The 23,739-nt window shown below is 33.3% G+C and overlaps 1 protein-coding gene across 2 annotated transcripts in view; it reads right to left on the bottom strand.

The window, feature by feature from the left end:
* Nucleotides 1-23,739, bottom strand: part of LOC145293221 (terminal nucleotidyltransferase 4B-like) — a 165,684-nt gene that overhangs the window by 52,390 nt on the left and 89,555 nt on the right. For both annotated transcript variants that reach the window (XM_080139775.1, XM_080139767.1), the window contains exon 2: nt 15,617-15,740. In XM_080139775.1, coding sequence (XP_079995901.1) covers nt 15,617-15,740 — 124 coding nt within the window. The remainder of the gene's footprint in view (nt 1-15,616; nt 15,741-23,739) is intronic.

The raw sequence follows: 23,739 nt of genomic DNA on the forward strand, positions 1-23,739 counted from the left end.
ATAATATACTACCCTGTGGCACACCTTCCTGTTTATATCGTTTAGAATAGAAGGTTCTGTTCGTTAAAAAATTTTGAATAAATTCGGGAAGTTTACCTTTAAGTCCAAAGTCGAATAGATCTTTCATAATTTCGAATTTCCAGGTAGTATCGTGAGCTTTTTCTAGATTGAAAAAGACAGTTGTGGAGTGTTCACCTCTTATGAAGGCTTCTCTTCTCTGACATAATATTCTAAGTTGACCAAATGGTCAAGACATCCACGATTTTTATGATAACCACACTGTGCATTGGTTATTTGTTTGTTTCTAAATACCAAATTAGGCAATGATTTACCATTCGCTCTAATGTTTTACACATACAACTTGTTAGTGAAATTGGTCGATAATTTCCAGAATCTGAAGAATCTTTTCCTGGTTTAGGTATTGGAATAATCGTACGTTTCCAAGATTCTGGGAATCTCTTTTTTATCCAGATGTCATTGTAGATTTTTAGTAAAAGTAAGTTTTTGGAAGTATTTTCAAAAAACTATAGTGGACCTCATCTGGTCCTATGGCTGTGTTGTGTGATTTGTTTATGGAATTTTCCAATTCTCTTATTGAAAAAGGTTTATTATATTCAAGGTTTTTGGAATTGAAGTTTAGATTGTACTTTTCAATATTTTCCTTGATAGTTTGGAATTCTTTGTTATAGTTTTTTGAAGAGTTCTCTGAAAATGTTTTTGCTAATTTGTTTGCTATAGCCTTCGTTTCTGTTATTTTGGTATTTTCAGTAAAAAGATGTTTAATTGGTATTGGGTTATGTTTTCCAGAAATTATTTTAACCATTTCCCAAACTGTCTTTGGTTTAGTGGAAACATTGATCTTGCTGACATATTCTTGCCAGCATTCTTTTTTAGCTTTCTTTATTATTCTACATGATTTTGCTCGATGCAATTTGTATTCAATTAAGTTGCTTGTTGTTAATTCTTTATTAAATTTTCTAAATGCTGCTTTTCGCAGATTTATTGATTCTTCACATTCTTTGTAAAACCATGGTCTATTCTTTTTTCCTGAAGTAGTGTTTTTGGGAATGCACTCTATTAATATTAATGTTTGAAGTGAGAGGGACTGAGGAGGGACTAACCTGCAGAAAGAGAGACAACGTGAAGAAAGAGAGACAACGTGAAGAAAGAGAGACAACGTGAAGAAAGAGAGACAACGTGAAGAAAGAGAGACAACGTGAAGAAAGAGAGACAACGTGAAGAAAGAGAGACAACGTGAAGAAAGAGAGACAACGTGAAGAAAGAGAGACAACGTGAAGAAAGAGAGACAACGTGAAGAAAGAGAGACAACGTGAAGAAAGAGAGACAACGTGAAGAAAGAGAGACAACGTGAAGAAAGAGAGACAACGTGAAGAAAGAGAGACAACGTGAAGAAAGAGAGACAACGTGAAGAAAGAGAGACAACGTGAAGAAAGAGAGACAACGTGAAGAAAGAGAGACAACGTGAAGAAAGAGAGACAACGTGAAGAAAGAGAGACAACGTGAAGAAAGAGAGACAACGTGAAGAAAGAGAGACAACGTGAAGAAAGAGAGACAACGTGAAGAAAGAGAGACAACGTGAAGAAAGAGAGACAACGTGAAGAAAGAGACAACGTGAAGAAAGAGAGACAACGTGAAGAAAGAGAGACAACGTGAAGAAAGAGAGACAACGTGAAGAAAGAGACAACGTGAAGAAAGAGAGACAACGTGAAGAAAGAGAGACAACGTGAAGAAAGAGAGACAACGTGAAGAAAGAGAGACAACGTGAAGAAAGAGAGACAACGTGAAGAAAGAGAGACAACGTGAAGAAAGAAAAATAACGTGAAGAAATAAATAAAATGAGAAATAAAGTCATAACATTAAAATATTTAAAAAAATTCTAGGTATTTGGCAGAAATCAGATTTTGCTTAAAAAAAAAAAAGAAGATAATCATGGATTCAAATGGAGCATAAATCCGCCTTTTCCAAATGACAAAAACAGGGGACGTCTCGCATCCTTGTAAACCCTAAATTACAATGCATTCTATATTAATATCAATTGAGAGTAAACTGGGTCTACAACCCTTTTTGAAAGGCACGCCTAATTTTACAAGTAAATCAGTAAGATTTAGCTGGTTTCATCTTTAAAATAATGTAAACATATGCAATGCTACATGTTTAGTGGGGTGCATAGATGCAAGTTATAGGCAACAAGCCTATAACAGTAGTAATATTTAGCTAAAAGGAGAAGGACCACCTAAGAAATCATTTGATTCTTTGAAATGTCTTTTTGGATACAATGTTCAATGCTGTTACTTGGAGTCACTTGAAACTTTAAAAAATTATTAGATAGAGGGCCTCCTGGTCAATAAGTTTGGGCCCAGTGATAAAGCAGCCAATTAATTTTAAGTAGGTTGGTTGTGCGGTCTACTCTAAATAACACTAATACCTATATATATATATATATATATATATATATATATATATATATATTCCAGCAAAAGAGGGAAAATTGGTTTCTATGGCTATTAGATCCAGATGGGCCTTAAATTAATGGACTACTTCTGTTTAATTATTAGACGGATTCGAAAATCAGGAAAACTTGTCATTTGGTGAAAAAAAAAAACAAAAAAAAACAACAACAAAAAAAAACATGTCTTCATTGAAGGAGATCACATGATTGACATTAAGGCCAATGTCAAAATCAAGTATCAAATTTGGATGATCAATTAGTTTGTACAAGGAGTGCACACAAATGCAGTTTTACAACTATCGTTGAAACCAATCTGAGTACTATGTAAATTTTTAAGCATTTTTACATTGTAATTTTCAACTGAGAAATTAAATTATTTGTTTGAATACACGTTTATGATTTAGATAAACTGGTTTTGCTATTTGACTGATGAATCAAATACTGGATGCATGATATTTCAATCTTAAGCATGATATACTAAGGAAACTGAAATAGCAAACTTCAGTTTGATAAATAAAATGACAGAGCTTGTAAAATTGATGAAGGATGCATAAAAAATAAGAGTTATCCAGTCAATTCACCATGTTTAACAATAAAAAAACACTATTTCAAACTGAAACACAACAAGCAGAGCTTCTTACAGGGATTTGTGAACACTATAAAAAAAACAAAAAAACAAAGTGAAATTTTAGTTTCATTAACCACTTGACATGTCATGTGACAATCTTAATAAGTCACTCCCTGATAACAATACTTAAGTAGATATCAACAGCTGTTTCTCAATTTAGTAGAAAACCAGATGAAATAAAAACATGTCTCATCTATTAGCATTTGTATTGCTAGAGATGAGACTTACACAAAGTAATATTGGCTTTAGAAGAATTGTACTCATCACTATAATAATTTTGAAATTTGCAAAAGATTTCATGCATAACATAGTTTACAACATAACACTTGAATGTCAAATTCAGTTATTTTAATATATATTTTGTCTTCAAATATTTATTCATGATATAAAATTCTTTTGTTCGATTTATTCTGAAAGCATCTTAATATTATCACCTTAAATCAAATGGTTGCACTTATTTTCCACATTAGCAAGCGTTGACGGATGAGAAATGTTTTCTTTTTAAAAATTGTACAAAAAAATAAGCAATTACAGAACATTGCAAACTTTAGTTCCAGAAAAAAAATGGATATTTTTTTTTTTTTTTTTTTTTTAACCAAATATGAATTCCCTTTCCTTTAGCAATTTTTGTACACCTCAAATCAGTAATATGCTTTAATTTAAAAAATTTATTTCTCAATTTTATTTTAAGAAATAAGAGGATTCTATACTTAAAAGAGGTTTTAAGTTTGTTGAATTATTTTTATTTGAATATTTGTTTTTCATTAAGAAAAACGTTTCATATATATTTTTAAAGTTAAAAATATGTCAAAAGTTGAAAATTTGAATACCCACTATTGCTAGGTCTTAAAAATAAATAACATGGGGTATTATTGTTTCAAAGAAAAGTCCTTATTCTCTTAAAGAATAGAATCAGTTCTTACAAAAGAGCAACAGATTGTGTGGAGCCCACAGAACATTTGCATTATCAGCTTTTGAACTCACGCCAGATACCTGAATGATATAGGGGGAGGGGGATGATGTTTGAATGCCACATTATAGAATGACTTGCACTAGAAATGCATACAGAGAAAAATGTCATGGTGACAAAAGAATGAGAAAGGTCTTATTTGAATTTGGCAGTGGGAATAATGGAGAAGTTTATCAATACCCACCAGTGTGACAGTTATTGGATTGAAAGAGTTAAGGCCAGCTTGAATTAAGTTTTGGTAAAAGAAAACTTTAATTAGAAAAGTGATGGGATCTGCTAAGCAAGAGAGTTTGGTTAATTTAATTTTCTCAAAGAATTAGAAGAGGCACGGCGGATGCTATAAAAAGCAATTACATTTATCAGGGAGTGGTGTATGTCAGAGTTTCCCTGCTGGCTGGTCACAAGTGGCAGGTGAGCCATTCACCTTGAATAAACCACAAAACAAAGATAACTTATGATAACCAAATGAATAGACGGTAAAGAGTTGATATTAAAACAATGTTATTAATAAACAGGAAATATGATTGACCAAATTCAACACTGATCACTGAGGTTAATCACTTATTTGTACAAAGAATGAGTATTTGCTTTGTGCCAAACTAATAATATTGCTTATCCAAAGTAACAAAATCAGAGATTAGTAAACAGAAGGACCACTCATCACTGGGAAGATGGTTGTGGAGGGGGGGGGTGAAGTGGACACTGATGATTAATGAACAGCCAAAAGATGCTTACCTGTGGTTAAAATTTTGACAACGATTATACAAAGAGAAATTGTGGTTAAGGCAAATTTAGAAAACGCATTTATAATCATGAAAGATCACCCCAAGGGGAGGTTGAACTTGCTTCTGTCAGGAGCACAGTGAGAGATTGTGGTTGATGAAGGAATGAAGAGTGAGCATAAAGGTCCACTGACTATTTCTAATCTTGCAAGTCAAATCCTTGCAGAATTGGGACTTGTGAATATTATTTCAAATGATAATGTAATATTGAGAATTATGAATTAAATTCTATTGGAAAAAGTGCAGAGTCATACCTATCTAATTCTTGACATAAGGCAAAATATGAGCTTCAGAGACTTCGTTCTGCTTGCCCATCAAATCCATGCCATTAAGACTGAGCCTCAACTTAGGGTTGAGATCATTAAACCTGAAAATTGCCCAGACTTTACCAATAGTACCATCCAGACACGAACATTAGAATCGCGAGTCAAAGCCTTGTGAATGATTAGAGCTGTGTAATCTTTCAATGAATAATCAATTTGCTTTATACAAAAGGATCAGTCATATACTTATTCTTTTCTTCTTTTGACTTGAAACGACCTTTGCTCCTCAGTGATACAGACTTTGGTGAGCAGTGTTGGACAGATTGCCCCTTTTGATCTTTTACAATAGTAGTTTGTCAGATCAGGACCTTTCGACATCCAGGGCCTTTGCTGGAGTAACCAACAAGTATCAACTGGAACCCAGAATGACTGAATTTAGTGACATCACCCACAGAACATTGTAAGAGTAAAGGGTATACCAATTCTCTGGATCAATCATTCACAATCAAGTGCCATGTTAAGTGAAGGACCGACTGGAAGCCGATTCAGTTTGTCGGCAATTCTCATGTTTAACCATTCCAAGTCTTGGTGAAGGCATCAATGAAGAGACATCAACAGTATCTAAATGGCAGTGCTTGAACTCCAAGAAGTTCTAGAGTTTATGTTAGATGTGGTTTTAAAATTTTACTTTGTTTACTCCCCCCCCCCTTTCATAGGTCAGTTTTAGTTCGATTTGTTTAGACATTTTTTTTTTTTTTTAAGTTTCTTTGTAGGGAAGTCATTCATTCACTTACATAATGATTAGTTATTCCCCAGCTTGTTAAATTATGCCATTTCACCAAGATGGAGTTGGTCAATTTTTGCCTTAATCATTCTCTTATTCCACTGCTGAAATACAACCTTCTAAAATTTATTTTATGAGAGTTGCGACTTTAAAATAGAGACCATAAAAGATTTATGAAGAACTAGCAGGATCTGTGGAAATTCCACAGCAGATTCTTTCATATGTAATATATTGATGTTGGCATTCTGTGGATGTTCAGCATAAATGAAGATGCCCTGATATTATTGTACCTATTTACAATGCCTCCCCACGGGACAGAGTTAGACACCAGGGTCGTTTTTTTAACGTGGAGAAAAGGTACAAAAATAAAAATTGTCTCAGTCGTGAAGGACTGCTCCTCTGCCGAAAAACAGGAAATAGAAGTGCAGCATCTGAAGAACAGATACTACACTTTGATCTTGGCCAAAAGGCCCTCATATTATTGTAGCTCTTATGTTAAAACTGCAAAAATATTTATCTAGGCTAGCAGGGATGCCCGGCATAGCCCAATCATAAAGTATGCAAGAATTAGGATATATTACAGAATTAATGTTCTATTGATTTTTATATATTATAAAGTTGTGATTCAAAAATCAAAAATATATATCCATATGATTTAGGTGCATCAGCTTGAATCAAAACTGAAGCCAAAACTTAATTCTGGATAAAATTATTACAAAAATGAAAGTCCATAACAAACGAGTCACTTGGATGTAAGCGAGACACAATAAATAACACACACGCATCCTATTAATATATATACATATGCTAGCAAAAGTACCCGTCGTTGACTGGGTTCAAAACAGCCTACAGAAAATGGACTCTGATTTACGAAAGTATGATAGGTTATGAAAAGGAAGGGTTGTAAAGAGATAGTTTCGAATTTGGGGGTATCAAAATCAAAGCAAAATATGATGAAAGTAAAAATAAAATAGATAAACCCCATAATTTATTATACCATACCTGTTCACACTGAAACACTTATCACATTTGTGACATATTTCCATTCTATGGAGGCTAGGTGTGAACGAACACCCTATAATTTTATTATACCATATTTCTTCAAACTGAAACATAATTATCAAAGTATACTTACGCAGATAGATATGAAAAGTCTTTATTAAAGTTTGTGTCTATTTCCATTCTACGAAGGCCAGGCGCGAACGCAGACCGCACAATTTTATTATACCATCCCTATTTAAGTTAAAACATACTTACCAAAGTATTATTATGTACATCTATATCAAAAACACTTGTAAACGTTTTTTTTTTTTATTTTTAAATTTTTTATTTCCATACTTTGTGAACCAGGCACGAACGCAGACTCCACAATTTTAATGAAACACCGTTCTGCCAGATCAAACATACCCATTCCTGTGTCTCGATACATCTTCTTCCATTATATGTAATCAGTTTTTTAAAATAGTCAACCATATAGGAGCCTATTCGTGACCAGACACACACACACAGACATTCAGCTTTATATTATAGAGATATAGATTGAGATATATATATATATATATATATATGTGTGTGTGTGTGACAAAACTGCCACACGCGTTTTTTTGTATGTCCAGATACAAAAAGTTGTATTATGCATGGTTTTCTTTGGTGGCCATCTTTTTTACGCGTGTGCAGTGTCAGTCATAGATGAGTAGACTTGTTTATGGCCGCGCGCATGCGCGTAAAAAAGATGGCAGCCAAAGAATACAATGTATAATACAACTTTTTATATCTCGATAACTACTTATTTCTGCAAAATTTCAATGCGATTTTCATATTCAGCATAGTCAAAAACCTATGAAAGACATCATTTTAAAGAAAATTGTGGAGGTGGACTTAATCTGAAAATTTACCAAACTTTTATATACTCCCTAGATTGTAATATCTATGATTTGTGAACGGAGATCGTCTATATCTTATTTGAGCGATTTTCACAAAATTCATGCTATTTTGGTCATATAAGTAAAGCGAAAGTCACCGATGCAAAGGCGACAGCGGCCTTTCATGCAGAGACGTCTTGAAAACAATTAGCTTTGATCAATGTGGGAAAACCCCTTTATACCAACAAGGGTTATTCATTTGAAAGTTCCCCTTTTTTTGGGGAGCTTGGTTTCCCCAACATCGTGGCGAAACAAATCGTCTGAAAGCTGAACTGGCTTTCAACCAATGTTCATTTCTGTACCTATGTTAACTCATTCACTTAGCAAGTCAACTTTTGATTGACATTGTTAAACTTGAATGCTGTTCACTTCCTATGTCTTCTTAGCGTAGCGGTAAGATGTCATGTTTTCTTTCACTTTCTTTTACGCTTTCGTGTCACATGTTCAAGCATGACTGCCTACTAACACTTTTTGTGCTCAACACACACATACATACCTCTAAAACACCCGGGCAACCGTACTAGTGATATATATATATATATATATATATACACACACACACACACACAAGGCAAAATGTGCATGTGTGTGTGTGTGTGTGTGTTTGTATGTCTTGCAAAAAGTTTTGACATGTGATGGTACCTGACCAAACTGGTATCGTAAACGTCGACCCTTCAGACAACAAAACTCGAAAAATTGGCCAAAAGCACTAATTCCTTCACCCTCAACTGGGCAGTTTTCTACAGGGGAGAAGTAGTTTTTTTTATTTTGCGTCACCATTTTTGAAAGTCATCGTATCGTTGTATCGGTTTGATTGACTTTACTTAATTTCAACATTGCGAACTTCCTGTCGGACGATGGAGCATCAGTAATGTGTTAGATTTTCTTTCACTTTCTTTTCCACCTTTGCATCACAGGTTCAAGCCTGCCTGCCTACTAACAACCTTTTTTTACACACCTACAAACACTCAGGCCACGCTAGTGTATGTGTATATATATATATATATATATAAAGGGCAAAATGTGTGTATCTCGCAAGAACTTTCGCACACGCAATGAATCCTCACGAGATTGCCATTGTTTTCAAGCTCGGTCCTTCAGACAACAAATATCCAAATATTGGCCAAAAACATTAATTCCTTCAACCTCAACTGAGTAGTTTTGTACAAGGAGGGGTCGCTTTTGTTTAGCCAACATTTCAGCAAGTCATCATCACGGTTGGATTGCCTACGCTTAATTTTAACGCTCCTTCGGGACTTCCGGTTGCGGCATGGTGGCATTGACTTTTTTTTCCTCCTTTGTGTTATGGGTTCAAGCCTACCTACTCCCACTTAAAAAAATTTTTTTTAATACTTTCCACCTGGGCTGCCTACTGTTGTTTTGATTCCCCCTCCCTCGCCCTGCTACTACCACTTTTTTCGGGGTTCCTTACTACACCACCTACACATACCCGGGCACCCCCACTAGTATATAGATAAAACTTTCAATCTTTGTTCCATTTTTAATTCCTTACCACCCTCCAATTTTGGTATGCTGGGAGCAGAGGGTACCTAAACAGCAGAAAACAATGTAAGCAATTGATAAGATTCAGATTAAAATACACCATACGTTTTGATACATTTTTTTTTTTTTTTAACGTGTTAAAATACCATTTTAAATTTTGATTTTAACTGTTGAAACGAAAACATTCCAATTTCAAAGAAAATATATATTGTATAAAAGTATAAGTTTAAAATTTATATTCTGTTTATATTTTGATTAGGATACTAATTATTTTCATGATAAAAATTGGGCAAAAAGAGTGCATGTACCGTCTTTAACCTCTGGTCAAGGACAGAACATGATCATAGCATGAAAATCAGGAAATCTAGTTGTGCATCATGAAACGAAACATTGGAGAGAAAACCAGTAATTTCCTGGTTTACAGTTGTCCAGATGAGTTATTGATGTTATGTATTAAAATTCAAAGAACAATACACAAATGGAATTCAAAAAATAAGTCCTAATTCTTTTTTAAATTAATTAAAAACCATAACATTGACAGATACATTTTTCATGCAATATGTAACCTTTCCTTCTGTTTTACATAAAAAGGAAAAAGGATTTTTTTTACTTGAAAATAAAATATGTAACATAACAGTAAATAAATTATGATTTTGCCTACTGTAAATAACTTTTAAGGGCACCTGTAAATTAGAAAATTGCCAAACATAATCAAGAAATTAGTTTAGGTTGTGTAAAAAAAATTTAAAAAAAAAAAAAAACCCTTCCTGTCTAAAATAAAAAAGCCAATAAAATCTAATAAGAAACCGGCAATACATTTTATACATTTTGGGGGAAGAAAGGTGGCTCTTTATAATATAAAAATCAAACTGATCTCCAACCTTTAAGCTTCCCAGTGTTTTTTTTTTTTTTGTTTTTTTTTTCCTTTTTGAGATGGGCCAGTTTAGTTAATTTATAGCTGTTTTAAAATGAAATCTAATGCATATTATATATATATCTTTCTGGTAGAGGTAAAGGTTGCAAGATTTTAAAAATAAAATTTGTTGAAATTCCTTTCATCTTTTCTTTGAAAATATATCTATGTAGAGCTCAAGTAAGTAGCCTGGAAATTCAAATTGAACTTGACAAAATGTCATTTCCTATTCTTTATTTATATTAAAGCCAAAATGTAATCAAATACATTTCCTTGAGATTTATCATTTCCTATCATAAAAAAAAGGCATTAAACGTTTATAATAATTTAGCTCAATATTTCCTTACTATTAGTAGTAGAAATGTTAATAAAATTTTAGTGAAATTTGAAAAACTCTTTACATTTCCTTGAATATAGCTGTTTGGGATTTAATAGCACTATGCTAAACCATTTCAGGTTTTGAAAAGCGTTTTCATACAGTTTCTGATATACAAGTGAAACCCTAAAACGGCCCATCACACATACCTTTACAGAAGGCCATTTCTACAAGGCTGTACTGTGAAATTGTAGACAAACATGGCCCAGCTACACATATGATAATGATATTCAAATATATATCGCATGGTCTTTATGTACAGCATGAAAATTAACTGAAATCTTAGGTCTCCATCCTTTCTGTAATTATAGAACCAACCAGACTCCTGAAAAAAACTTTAAAAATTACTTGCCATATATACCCAGTAAACCAAGTGCATGAGATGCAAACAATTGCACTTAAAGGGATGGTTAGGTACAATCTTAAAGATCTCAGTTGGAATGCATGAGATAACAGGTGAATGTCTGCCATCTGGCAGGATGCTCCATCCCAAGCTAGAATAAAATTTAAAAAGAACCATATAGAAAGTTTTTATCAAGACTGTTTTTGAGAAGTTCTCATCAGTAAATATCCCAAATGATAAGCCTAACAAAAAACCTCCAACAACCAAAACCACTCCTTATTTTCTCATGGTAGAAATGTTGTGAAGTTACAGAACTGGCAGAGGTTGTTGGTCTTGGACGATTGTGAAGAATCACTTTGGTTTCAAACATATAGTAGAAGGGAATCCTCATTCAAGTCCATAGTAACCCAACCAAGAAAGAAACTGATCAAAAATGTGCAGCTAAAGTGATCATGGATCATCTTGTCATATCACTGGATTATAATCAGTCACTCAGGGTGGTGCTCTTGTTGTACAAGAATTTACTCTAAAATCTTATGTACAAACATCCCTTTACTGGCCACCTAATGAGGGAAGAGGTAATCAAAGTTTTTCATGTGGGGAATATCCAGCTTCTCAAATAGGGACACAAATAGACAAAAAATAGAAATTATTTTGGCCTGGAAGGATTACTCCTAACAGAGGACAGAACAGATAGCAAATAATTCAATTGTACTAAAATAATACAATTTCAAATTAGGCAAAAAGCTCTCAAAAGTGTGGAGAATCTCTCATCCTGTCTAACTTACACTTAACTTGATAACTTTGCAGTTACAATACAGCATTTATAGGCCACACTACTTAAACTATTCCCAGTTGTTTGAATTTCATTTTATTTATAAGCCCCCACCCCTTCTCAGGTAGAGAAATATTGTCTTCTGCTGCTTCTTAGCATAATGCAAAGCTTTTTGTAAATAAAGCAAGCATCATGAAAGCAGTGGTCCAGGTGTTTATATAAATAGACAGATATCATTTACGATCATTTCTTCATGCTGAATAGATAGAATTGCTGACTATGAGCTAGATGGTTGACATTTTTGAGCCCTGGCTAGGGAGAGGTGCTAATTTAGCTGCATTGAAGAGATGTGGTATAGAGAAACAGTCTGCTTGTGGATGACATACAATTTCAGAGCTCAATGAAATAAAATGGAAGAAAGACAATACAAACAGGTTGGGTAGGTCTTAACTGGTGTTGACTCACTCCCATTTCTTCAAAATATACACCTCCCACTGTTTCCTGGTTTATTTAGCACTGAAAACAAGCCAATAGATCTAAATGAGAGTGATACTTAAGTGAGAGAATGAAACAGGTTTGAATAGTGGATGGTGCTCTCCAAAGATAACAAAAATTCAAAATGAAGTAGGGAGTGGGCATATTGGAAGAAATCTATTATCAAAAGAAAACTTTGATTCTAAGCTTGATATATAGATGTCTCCGTGAGATCATCTGCAATGCAAATATACTAGAAGTTTTAAAGTACACTCAAGTGTTGAAGTGTGCAGATAAAACCTGCTGGAGGAAAGTCACAATTCTGCAAAACAACTTATTGATAAATCTCAAAAGAATAGTCACTAAATGTTAATGTAGATTTGTTTGTCATGTGTGCTAAGACCATGCACATCTATGGTATTAAAAAATAATTAAGATACTGCCAAAGTCATGGCTGTAGAAGGAATAGCCAAGGGGGAGAGAAACACGATTAAAATAATTATCTGTGGGGATGCAGCAAATCTATCTTGTCGGATTTACAAAGACTCAAATAACGTTCTTACAAGTCAATTTTCATTAGTTATGTTCGTACCATGTTACAAACAATTTGCTTTGCTATAATTTATTTTAAAACATTTTTAATTAATCACCATAAAATCAAATTTAACGGAAATAACTAATTTAATATAGGAATTGTCACTCAATCAGGAATCAGTCTTTAAAATTCATGAAACGTGATATTTACTTTTAGCACAGAAACTTCAAATTTTTTATTTTTGGTCCCCCGATTTATCGGAGAGGAACCTATGTTTTCAGTGGCATCCGTGTGTCCGTCTGTGCATAGGTCCATTAGTCTGGATGATTTCCAGATAACCGTCCATTAGTTTTTCCTGAAATTTTGCCACAAATTGTATTTCATTAAATAGAGGTGTGCTGTAGAAAAAATTTTTTGTGAAAATTCCTGTTGCGTCCCAGAGGCTCAAAAGAGGTTCAAAATACCCCAAAATGGCCAAAAATGACAAGTTTTTTTCTCCCATAACTTGATCTATCCATTAGATTTTTATGAAATCTGACCAAAATGTGGAGCCCATTGTTCTTAATATAAATCCAGTATGGGTGACACTAGCAAAATTCTGGTTCGCGGCTGAGGACTTTCTGTGGCTCTTTTCATATTTCTTAACAAAAACTTGACATATCTGACTATATAGTGTTTTTTCATGGTGGTCAACTCAAATATATGTGTTAAAGCCTAAAACTGCACCATTATCTATTAACACTGGGATTCAGCATCCCCAAGGACTCAAAAGAGGTCAAAAATGCCCCAAAATGACACATTTTTGCCCCATAGTATTTGATCCATCCATTAGATTTTCCTGAAACTTGGCTAAAATGTGGAGGCCATTGTTCTTAATATGAATTCAGTATGGGTGACCCTGGCAAAATTCTGGTTCACATCCCTCCGAGACTTTTAGGGCTAAAAAAACAAAAAACAAGAAAAAAAAACATGCCTTTTGGAGCTCTTTTTTTTCATATTACTCAAAAACTTGATACGTATGTCTATATAGTGGTTTTCCATGGTGCTGAATTCAAATATACATGTCTTAAGGCGTGAAACTGCACCGTTTGTCCATTAATGGCCTAAAATTGCAAAAAATGACACTTTACCCGATAACTTTTGCCCCATCCATTGGACTTTTCTGAAACTTGGCGAAAATGTGAAGGCAACGTTGGCCCTTCACGCTTCTCACATTCATCATTTCTTCACTTTTTTTGTGGCATCATTTCACATGCAGCACCAGAGGAGAATCACACATGCACGCGGCTTGTTAAATTTTGAATAAAAATTCAGTTTCAGCATAAATCTTGTTGTACAGCACAAACACACTGGTTCTCGCCAGATCACCGAAGTTAAGCAATGTTGAGCCTGGCCAGTATCAGATGGGTGACCATTTCGGAAGGCTAAGCGCTGTATGTACCTTCTGGGAAGGTTGGGCATGGAGCCAGCCCCCTCACCTTGTAAAAAGAACTCCTCGCTACAAAAACATCTACAAAAAGTTGTAGATGGCCTATGCCCCTCCAGGGGTTCAAGGCTATGGATAAATCTTGTTCCTTATTTTTCTTTTACTTCTTTGCTAACATTTTCCAGTGGTTCAGGCTGTTAATCTTAAGCCTACAACAGTGATACTATAGACTACTAGTTTGTATATTCATGGCAAAAGGACATCTCATTAATTCATTATCTGTTCTTATTGTTTACTAATTCAATGATTATTTTCATTATTACAACTAATTATGCATATAAGATATGCATAGAGGCGGTATTGATTATTCCCCAAAAATAGTTTGCAACTATTTAGGAAGCCCATTCAGCAATACAGGTTTTAATCTTGCACCCAACCCTAAAAACCCATATCATTTTTCTCTTATCATTTCTTCAAAAGTGACAAAGTTATATTTTTCAAAAAAAAAAAAATTTACATCAATATTTACATTCAAAGAAACTTTATAATACCCATTTCTTCTTGGATAAGGGAGATAACACTTGAACGGCTTATTTCAGATTCTGTTTGGAGTGTATGTTTAACAGCTATGATGTGCGTGTATGTGATTTGTTTCTGATCATGAAGGATTGTCATGGGAATAGTGATGCAAAAGTGGTTCCCCAGACACATGAATGACAGCTATTTTTCACCAATTTACAATCGTCATAATTGCTGCTGTAGACACTCCTTGATTTGCTTTTCAATGGCTTTCTGCGAGATGTTCACTGACTCAGAAATAATTGATATCGGATACTGCCAGTTCGATGCAATCTGGGTTTGAACTTATATTTATAACAATTTGTTGCACATTCTTAATTAGGAATCTATTAAAACACACCCATGACCTAAAGACTGAAACATAAAATGTTGGAGAAAAACATAAGCCATCTACAGTGCTTGCTTGGTGCATCATTGGAACCACCTTCTCACCAAACATTCTGATTCAGACACTGGCTGGGTTGTAGCTTACAGCATATAAACCATTTTGAAGCCATTTAATGCTTATTTCATTCATTTTGATAAAAGTTTATACGTTTAATGTTTAAATATTTATAAAATGGATTTACTTTGTAGACAGACATTTTGTAAATAGTTTGCAAACTGTAGATTCTATTTAACTATAGATAAGAGTACTTAGGATGGATCTATAAATAGCAATTAGTGATAGATTCCAAATAGGGGTTTCCTACTGAAAGCAGCTTACAATTATAAAGACAATGAATATTAAATTAAAAAGTGCCCAGATTTTGTCCAAGGCAATGCCAAAAAATATCAGCTTAGCATCTTATATAGTTTTTGACTTCCAACACGTGTAACTGCCCTTTATATAATAGATAAGATATATAATTAAAATCTACATGATTCCCTTACCTGTGCATCAGGCCACAATTGTTTTACTACATGCCGTATTCTTTCCACGACACCCTCTCTCATGTGTTTTTCTTCTGGACGGGGAGACATGTAAGTGTAAAAATCTCGGATTTCATCATGTAACCTGCAAAGAGAAAAAAGTTCACATTAACAAAATTACAAAAAGACTAATATAAGAAGCATTTCAGGAGTTTTTTTTTGTTTTTTTAAATAAAACAAAAATTCACATATATTCAATTAACAGAAGTATCCATTTATGTGAAATGATGCAGGACATTTTTAGTGAAACATTAAAAAATATTTTGTTCAGTCAATTGGTGCGCCTTTTGCACATCAGAATTGCATCTTAGCTGTGAAGATAGAATTTTGAGAAAGTCACTATATATCATTTATGTTGGTTTTGATGTGTTATTGTTCAGTCATTTTGTGACATGTGTAAACTTATCCAATTAGAGCTTTATTCAACATCTCTCTAAAACAGAGCAGACTAAGTTAAACCGCTTCAATCGCAAGTAAGCAGAACTGCCAAGACACTATAAATCCACTGAATCATAGCCCTGCTTCAAAAACAAAATTAGGAGGCCAGCATTTATTCACATGTAATATTATATTACTGACATTTACCTTGAACACAACCCCATAGAAATGAAAAATGAAATAAAACTGTGGCACTTACACCAAGGTGGGTTTAACCAACTTTCTCCAAAGGAGGAAATGACAAGAAGCAGCCCCAGTTGCATCCATATCCCAGGGGAGATGACGTTTGGTTTTTGCAACTCTTGCAGGGAGATATCAACATTTCCCTACATACAGTGCCTGGAATGCCCAAATTGGTGGTAAACCATCTAGTACAGACCAGGCTCAACACGGCTTAACTTCAGTGATCTAACAAGAACCGGCATATCAATGTGATTATGCAGTACTCACCCCCCTAATTCTTACATCCGCTTAACATACTAACTACTTTAGTGTTAAAAAAATAACTTTACACGTGTGTATTGTTGCAAACAGTATCTAACATTCAGAACATGGCTAGAGTTGTAGCACTGACTAAACCTGCCTCAAAAGGCTTTGTCAAAACTTTTGTATATGATTAAATAAAGAAAACTTATGTAACAATTTTTTCACAAAAATAACTCTTGTCACATCATTTGGTTTGATATCTATTTTTATATGTTAACACGTGTTAGATGGCGTTTAGAAATTGACCTTCAAACCAACACATCTCTAGCCATGTTCCTGTTCCCTTTTCTCAAATTCACCTTTATAGAGGGCTTTACATTGCGAGTGAAACAGTTGCATTTGTGGGTGATTTTTCAAAGTGGCGATTAGAAATCATAAAACGCTTATCTTTCAGCAATTGTATTTCTTCCACTGACAATCTTCCAAAGCTCACTACTGAGTGAAAAATCTTTTCAACTTTTTAAATAAAAGTTAAATTATTTAAACAAAAGTTATAATAGAACAATGTACTCTTTTTAACAAAGGTTGTTTAAAAAAACATCTGAAGAAATCAGAATGTTTATACCTTCAAGTATCAACATAAAATTTGTTGTATATTTAGAATTACACTTAAAAATATACAGAAAAATCTTTATGATGTACATACTCATCACAGAACGAAGATGTCATATTCTAAAAATCATGTGGGTTTAGCTAGTAACTTTTCTATTTGTCTAGTAAACAAAAATATTTAGTCGTCGGTCAACTAAAGATAAATTTGTTTGTAGGGCCTTGTTATCATTTACACCCATGTTTTCTTTGGTTTTTGCCAATCAACTGACCTTGCTACTTCAACTGTTTTACATGCACTAAACTCATACATTCTTCCACTGATCAAATCAACAAAATCTTCTGTTCTGCATACATCAACTTATACAGCTCAAACGTAATCTTCCTGGCTCATCACACCTGTTTGTCATTCCTTTCCATAATACCTGTCTGCAATCCTCATGGATCAAGTTTCACAAATATATGCCTGATAAGACTCTTCTCAAGAGACTGTGGTAATGATCCGCTGATTAGTAACAGAAGTTAATTGAATTTTCTCCTACACACTTCTACCTCTTGCGTCTCCCTGCTCCAATGATATCACCAATGTATCAAAACTTCTGGACAACTTTAATAGCCTCAGCATCCAAAAATATTTTCGATATCTTAGTTCTCACCCATCTCCATTATCTTACACACAACTGTTTTTCTCTCAGTCATTTCAATATGGGACACTGGCATTTTTCCCCTACAGTGTCACAGAAATGTAGGTATGAAATCCATTGAAAACTCCCAGTGCAAATTATGCGTCCACAGGAAGTGTAGTGGTTTTGCTGAGAGTCTAGTATTTGGCCCAGATTATGTTTATTGAAAATGTCTGGGTGTTGCCCATGCAATCGATGTTTAAACAGTGGCACTTAGGCATGTGAATGGCACCCAACATGACGTCAAAACTACCTTGGTGGCATCACTTAGTGGTGATGATTGCAAATGTGCGATCACTGCCCACTGTGTTGCTTGTGGAATATCCACAAAGCTGCTGCTAATCTTTTCATATATCTTTCTTTCAAGATCCAAGGAAATGTCTTTTTGGCCTACCACCATCTTGTACAGGAGCAAGACATAGGCCCCCAATGCTTCTAATTTCCAATGGCTCTCATACGATTGTCTTCATCAGGTGGATGTGTGACAGCAAACTAGCAGTCAAGTACAGTATGCTACCTTTTGCATGAACTCAATGATTTGAGTTCGTATGAAGTGCCTTGACTGCTTGCAATATAACTGGTATCAACCCTATGGATTAGACAGCATGGATACCAAGCACGACACTTCCAACCCCGCTGTTTAGAACATTCACAGCCTCTTATATACCAAAATATATGTATAGCCTTTAACTACCATAAAATCAGATTTGATAAAATCTGGAAACATTCCAGTTGATTTAATTGGTTTTACGAATCTAAATTTGACTTTAACAATTGTATATTAAATTTCTCACTTTTAATAAAGGATAACATTGAAGCATTAAAGTTTAGTTTCATAAAAAAATAATATAAAAAGCAAATAGCAAGAAACCAATCTAACTTTTCTATTCATTGTGACAAAAAAGTTTTCTATCAATTGTTTGAGGATACAAAAATTTTAAAAATGTTACACGAGTATAAAGAAAATGCTTTGGGAATGTTTTTTAATATCAGATCGGCATTAATGAAATTATTTACATCGAAAATAGACACAAAAGATCTATATTTTATGAGGTTAGACACACGTTCTGGTTAAAGAGGTTGGGAAGAAAGTGTATATTTATTTACCTACAGGAAAAAGAAAAAAATATTTTCAGTATTGAGAGCTTTCATTCTTTATCTACATTCCATGATAAGAATATCTTCTAACATGTCATCTATCAAAAGAAACCGGAAAAAAAAAAGGAAGGCTGGGGGTGGAGGGTCCCCTATAGAATTCCTTAAACACACCTCAGAGTTACATAATTGTTATCCCCAATCAGTATGAAAATTAAAATTAACCCATGCAAACAAGTTCAAGAGTTTTCAGTCAGTTATTTAGTTTATAAAGAGTAGCATGATAAAAATATAAATTATAAAAACACGACATGAGACACAAGCCTGGATAAAGGGTGGAGGGGAGTTTTTTGCCCTATATTTGTGAGATGTTTCGATTACGAGCTTCACTTTAAGGAACTGTTTTGAACAAGAATCTATGAAATGATGGAGATGCCAGTCTGCTGAAAGATAGCAATAACACAAACTGTGACATGACAGACACCAATGAGTGCATATATATATCTCAATTCACACAAGACTGACATTCCAATATTGCAGTATCATTTTCTTACTGGTATTTTTCATTGCTCCTTGCTACATCACACAACTGGCGTTTTTTTTTTTTTTCTTTTTCATCTGTTTCATGTAATCTGATACCTTTTCATGAACAGTTAAATTCTGAGAAATGACTGCATGCTTTTTATTGGAGAGCAGAAGAACATGTTTATTACACACACTGGTTTGATAACATGTTTAGCCATGTTGATATCCACCATTACTAAAAAGAAGGGACATTTATTAAACCACAAAATAGTGGGAACACCACAAACAAGGATTTTCATACTTTAAATGTTTCAATTTCATACTATATATATATATTATTAAGCCAAAAAATTACTTTTTAATAGTAAGGCAAACCTATCTAGATAAAAAAAAAAAAAAAAGCTTTACCCAGTTAAGAAGAGAAAATAGAATAAGATAAAACAAAGTTGCACACAAACTTTATTACATTATCAAGTCAATAAAGGTTACAGAAAGAGGAATAAGGGAGAAACCTCTTTAGACCATAACATTTCAAAGCTAAATGCATCTCCTCGAAGAGAAAAAGCCAATATTATGTAAAAGTAAATATAAAATAACACTGACTTTCAAAACATTCAGATTAGAAACGGAAAAAATTATTTTATAGGGGGCGATATAAGGGTAAAAGGGAAGGAACGCTTAAATATACAAAACAATTTGTAAAAATGAAATATTAAAAATCTTAATTTATCAAAATATTTTAAATTTTTAAACTTCAAAAGAGTTTTTAGAATTTCAAAAAATTTACAATCAAGTTTTAATAAAAATATTTATAATTTAAATTAAGCAGGGCAAATTAAGTACAAATAGAAGAGTAAGATAGGGAACGACAAAGAATTAAGAGAAGAGTAAGGAAAAAAAAAAAAAAAAGTTAAATCAACTCAAGTTCTTGGAAAGTACTCCATTGGTAATTACATGTACTCCAGGATAAAATGAGATGGAAGTTAATATCCAGTGTCCTTGCTTTTTCTCCTCTTCTGATGAGAAGCACTTAGTTCTGAAATGCTATGGCCTAAAGAGGTTTTCTTCCTCTTTTTGTAATCCTTATTTACTTGATAATGTAATAAACTTATGTAACTTTACGCTTATCTTAACAAGATAAAAATCCTGCGATATGATTTAAATGGAAAAGGAAAACCGAAATGCTCGACGGACCATTTTTTAGCAATTTCATTCTGCGTAAAATGGGCGAAACATCAAGCATTTAGGTTCTCCTCCATTTTTTAATTATATATGCATAATATTTTTCTCACCAACAGTTGAGTAATATTGGCACTTTTTTTCTGCATAAACTTTATCACTCAGATTCCCTGTCAGAATGCTTCAGAATACAAAACTTATCCAACATTTAAGAACTTTTAATTTTATATACATTCTAACTAAAAACAAACTTACTCTTAACCAGAAATAAGCTTAGCTGCTATAACAAATTTAGAGATCAAAACTTTCATATTCCTATGTCTAATGGGAGAGAAGTACTTTTTATAGAGGAAAGATTTTTTTGGTTAAGATGCCTATATCTATATAAATGAAACAGATGTACATACGTGTGTATAAATGAACTACTGGTCACATAACACTGAAATGAACAGTAAATAGCAACCATACATTAGAGATGGCTTATAACCAGTAAAATCTTTGTTTGGATAAATGTGTACAGAAGTATGTCGGCTAGTTGAAATACAAAATGTTCATTACAACTTGCCAACATATTTCTGACTTTTGCTCAAATTTATTCATAGCTTAAAGAGGTTTTATTTTAGATCATCTGTCGATAGCTGAAACTATAAGGAACACGGCTGGAGCACTAAATGTTAGTATTTTGATTCTAGCTGATAGCACCCAAGTCTTTTTTTTTTTTTTTTAACTTCTGAAATCATTACTATATATTAGGTAAAATATATTTTATAGAGAATTGGCTTTGTAATAATACAAAATATGCATAAATTAAAATATATTTAAGCATATTTTATAACTAAGCAAGACTAGAAACCCTTCTAGTTTTAAAATATTACTGCAAGTTTTGAATTTGAAATATTGATGAAAAGTTTTTAGTGAAGAGAAAAAAAAAAAAAAATTTGTTGATGCCATATGTAACCATTTTTGAGTTATTTAATACCAAACCAATATTTATTAGAAACAATCTATTAAACACAAGTTCCAATTTAAATTTACATGCTGATAAAGAGTTTGGCTTATCCATTGATTGGATAATTACAATAGAAAAATCCAAGCATGACAAGTAATATAGTTAAGCTTAAACATGGAAAAGTAAAGGACTAGTTGTTAAAACTGGAAAAGAAAAGGACAAGATATTCTAGAAATAAATAAATTTATAACTTAAAATATTGCAGCAGTAAGAATTGATTATATAATATAAATTAAAAAAAAAATTCTTAATGCAATATTTTAAGTTATAAATGGATTATATTTTTTACTAGAATATTTTGTCCTTTACTATTCCACTTTTAACTAGTCCTTTACTTTTCCATGTTTAAGTTTAACTTTTCATGCTCGCAATTTTCTATTGTAATCCATGATTTTCCCAGGCTTCCAATAAATTCACTTGTTCTTTAATTTCAGTCTTATTTTTTTTTTTGCCCCCATAAACAGAGATAATACAATATACAGCACTCGTCTGCTTTCAATAAAATACCCTCAATTATCTCCCGTTCATGCTTTCATTCAATTTCATTTGTTACTACTTTTAGCAACAGCAGTGAATTAATAGCAACAGTAGTCGCTGAAGCGACGTGGTTGCTATGGAAACCAGTCATAAAAGCGTTGCTCACCTTATATATTTTTATGATTTTGAACAGCAGAAAATTCATAACTTGTTTTACTGAACAAAAATTGAAATTTATTTTTTTGGCAATATAACTAAGGTGATCTATAAACTAGTAATTGTTTGAAATTTGGTCAAAAAATGAGTGAACGGTGAAGCTTTAAAGCAGTTCTAAATGACTAAAACTGCCACTTAACCATATATTCAAACACTACCGTATTTGAATGATAAATCCTTTTCAAGTATTTGAAAAGATAGCTAAAATATTAGATTTTTTGGTTGACTATCTTATAACCAATCTTCCAGTCACTTTACACGCATAAGGTGGGACATGTGACTCTGAAGTTCTGAAGTCTAATTGCATGAGAGGCAAGAACTCAAGACAATTCTCCATAGTCAAAATTCACCCCTACACACACATCTTAATAAACGTATCAATTGTGGCAGGAGATCAAATTTGTCAGGCTTGTGGTGAAATAGAACTAAATTGACAGGAGATGGCTCACTCAAACTCAAGTGAAAAGGCCAAAGAGTTGTATTAGAATATTTACCAATTGAAAACATTGGGGGGGGGGTATTAGTAAGTTCAGCTTTTAAGTTACGTGTGAAATAAAACATTGTAAAAATCACTCAGGCAATGAAATAGGAAATTTTATAAGATCACTAGATAGCAAACTACAGTTCTAGTACTTTGGAATTTATGTTGAGATCAACCAAAAGGCAGTAACAGGTCAACCATATTGTGAATTCAAAATTCAACCTCTATACAACCAATACAAGAAATCCAAAAATCTAACATTTTCCTGAAATTGTAGAAATTTAAACATGGGAACAGATATTGGGGAAATTTTAGAACTAGTGAAATCAAACAACTTCTGGACAAATAATTCAATTATCTTTGAGAAAATCAGAAGCTCTATTTCAAAGGATCCCTTGTTTAACTATTATCTCTTAAAACACTGGTATACTCACTTGAGAATAAGACGGGGATAAAAGTTCAGATAAGTTTCTTACAATGTGTAAAGACTCAATTTGTGCTTGTTCTGGTGTTGAAGATGTCGACTGTTCAGATGAGAGTGCTGTACAGCCAATGTCACAAATATTAGATTCAGAATGTCTTGTAACACAACTTCAAGATTGGACAGGATTAACATCGAACAAGAAATATCAATAATATCCTAAATAGAAAATTGCAGAGACTTAACGGTTGACCACTTTGAAACGAGAGAACATTCTAATTTCAACTTTTAACTGGACCATCACCATTTTGTTATCAAGCTTATGCCACTCAATGAGCTGAGGTGGAGATGAAGGTTCAATCATTGTTAGAGTCATACCAAAGAGGAGAAAAAAAAACTGAACCTTTGAAGAAATGATTTAATGGTATCAAAGATAATCAGGAGATATATTTAAAAGGAGTTTTTATTCAAATATACTCCCCCATTCCCCCCAAAAATGAAACTATGCCTCCTTGTTAAACATTC

This window comes from Euprymna scolopes, chromosome 2, assembly GCF_053919585.1.
Source record: "Euprymna scolopes isolate OS-2025 chromosome 2, ASM5391958v1, whole genome shotgun sequence".
In the NCBI taxonomy this organism is placed as follows: domain Eukaryota; kingdom Metazoa; phylum Mollusca; class Cephalopoda; order Sepiida; family Sepiolidae; genus Euprymna; species Euprymna scolopes.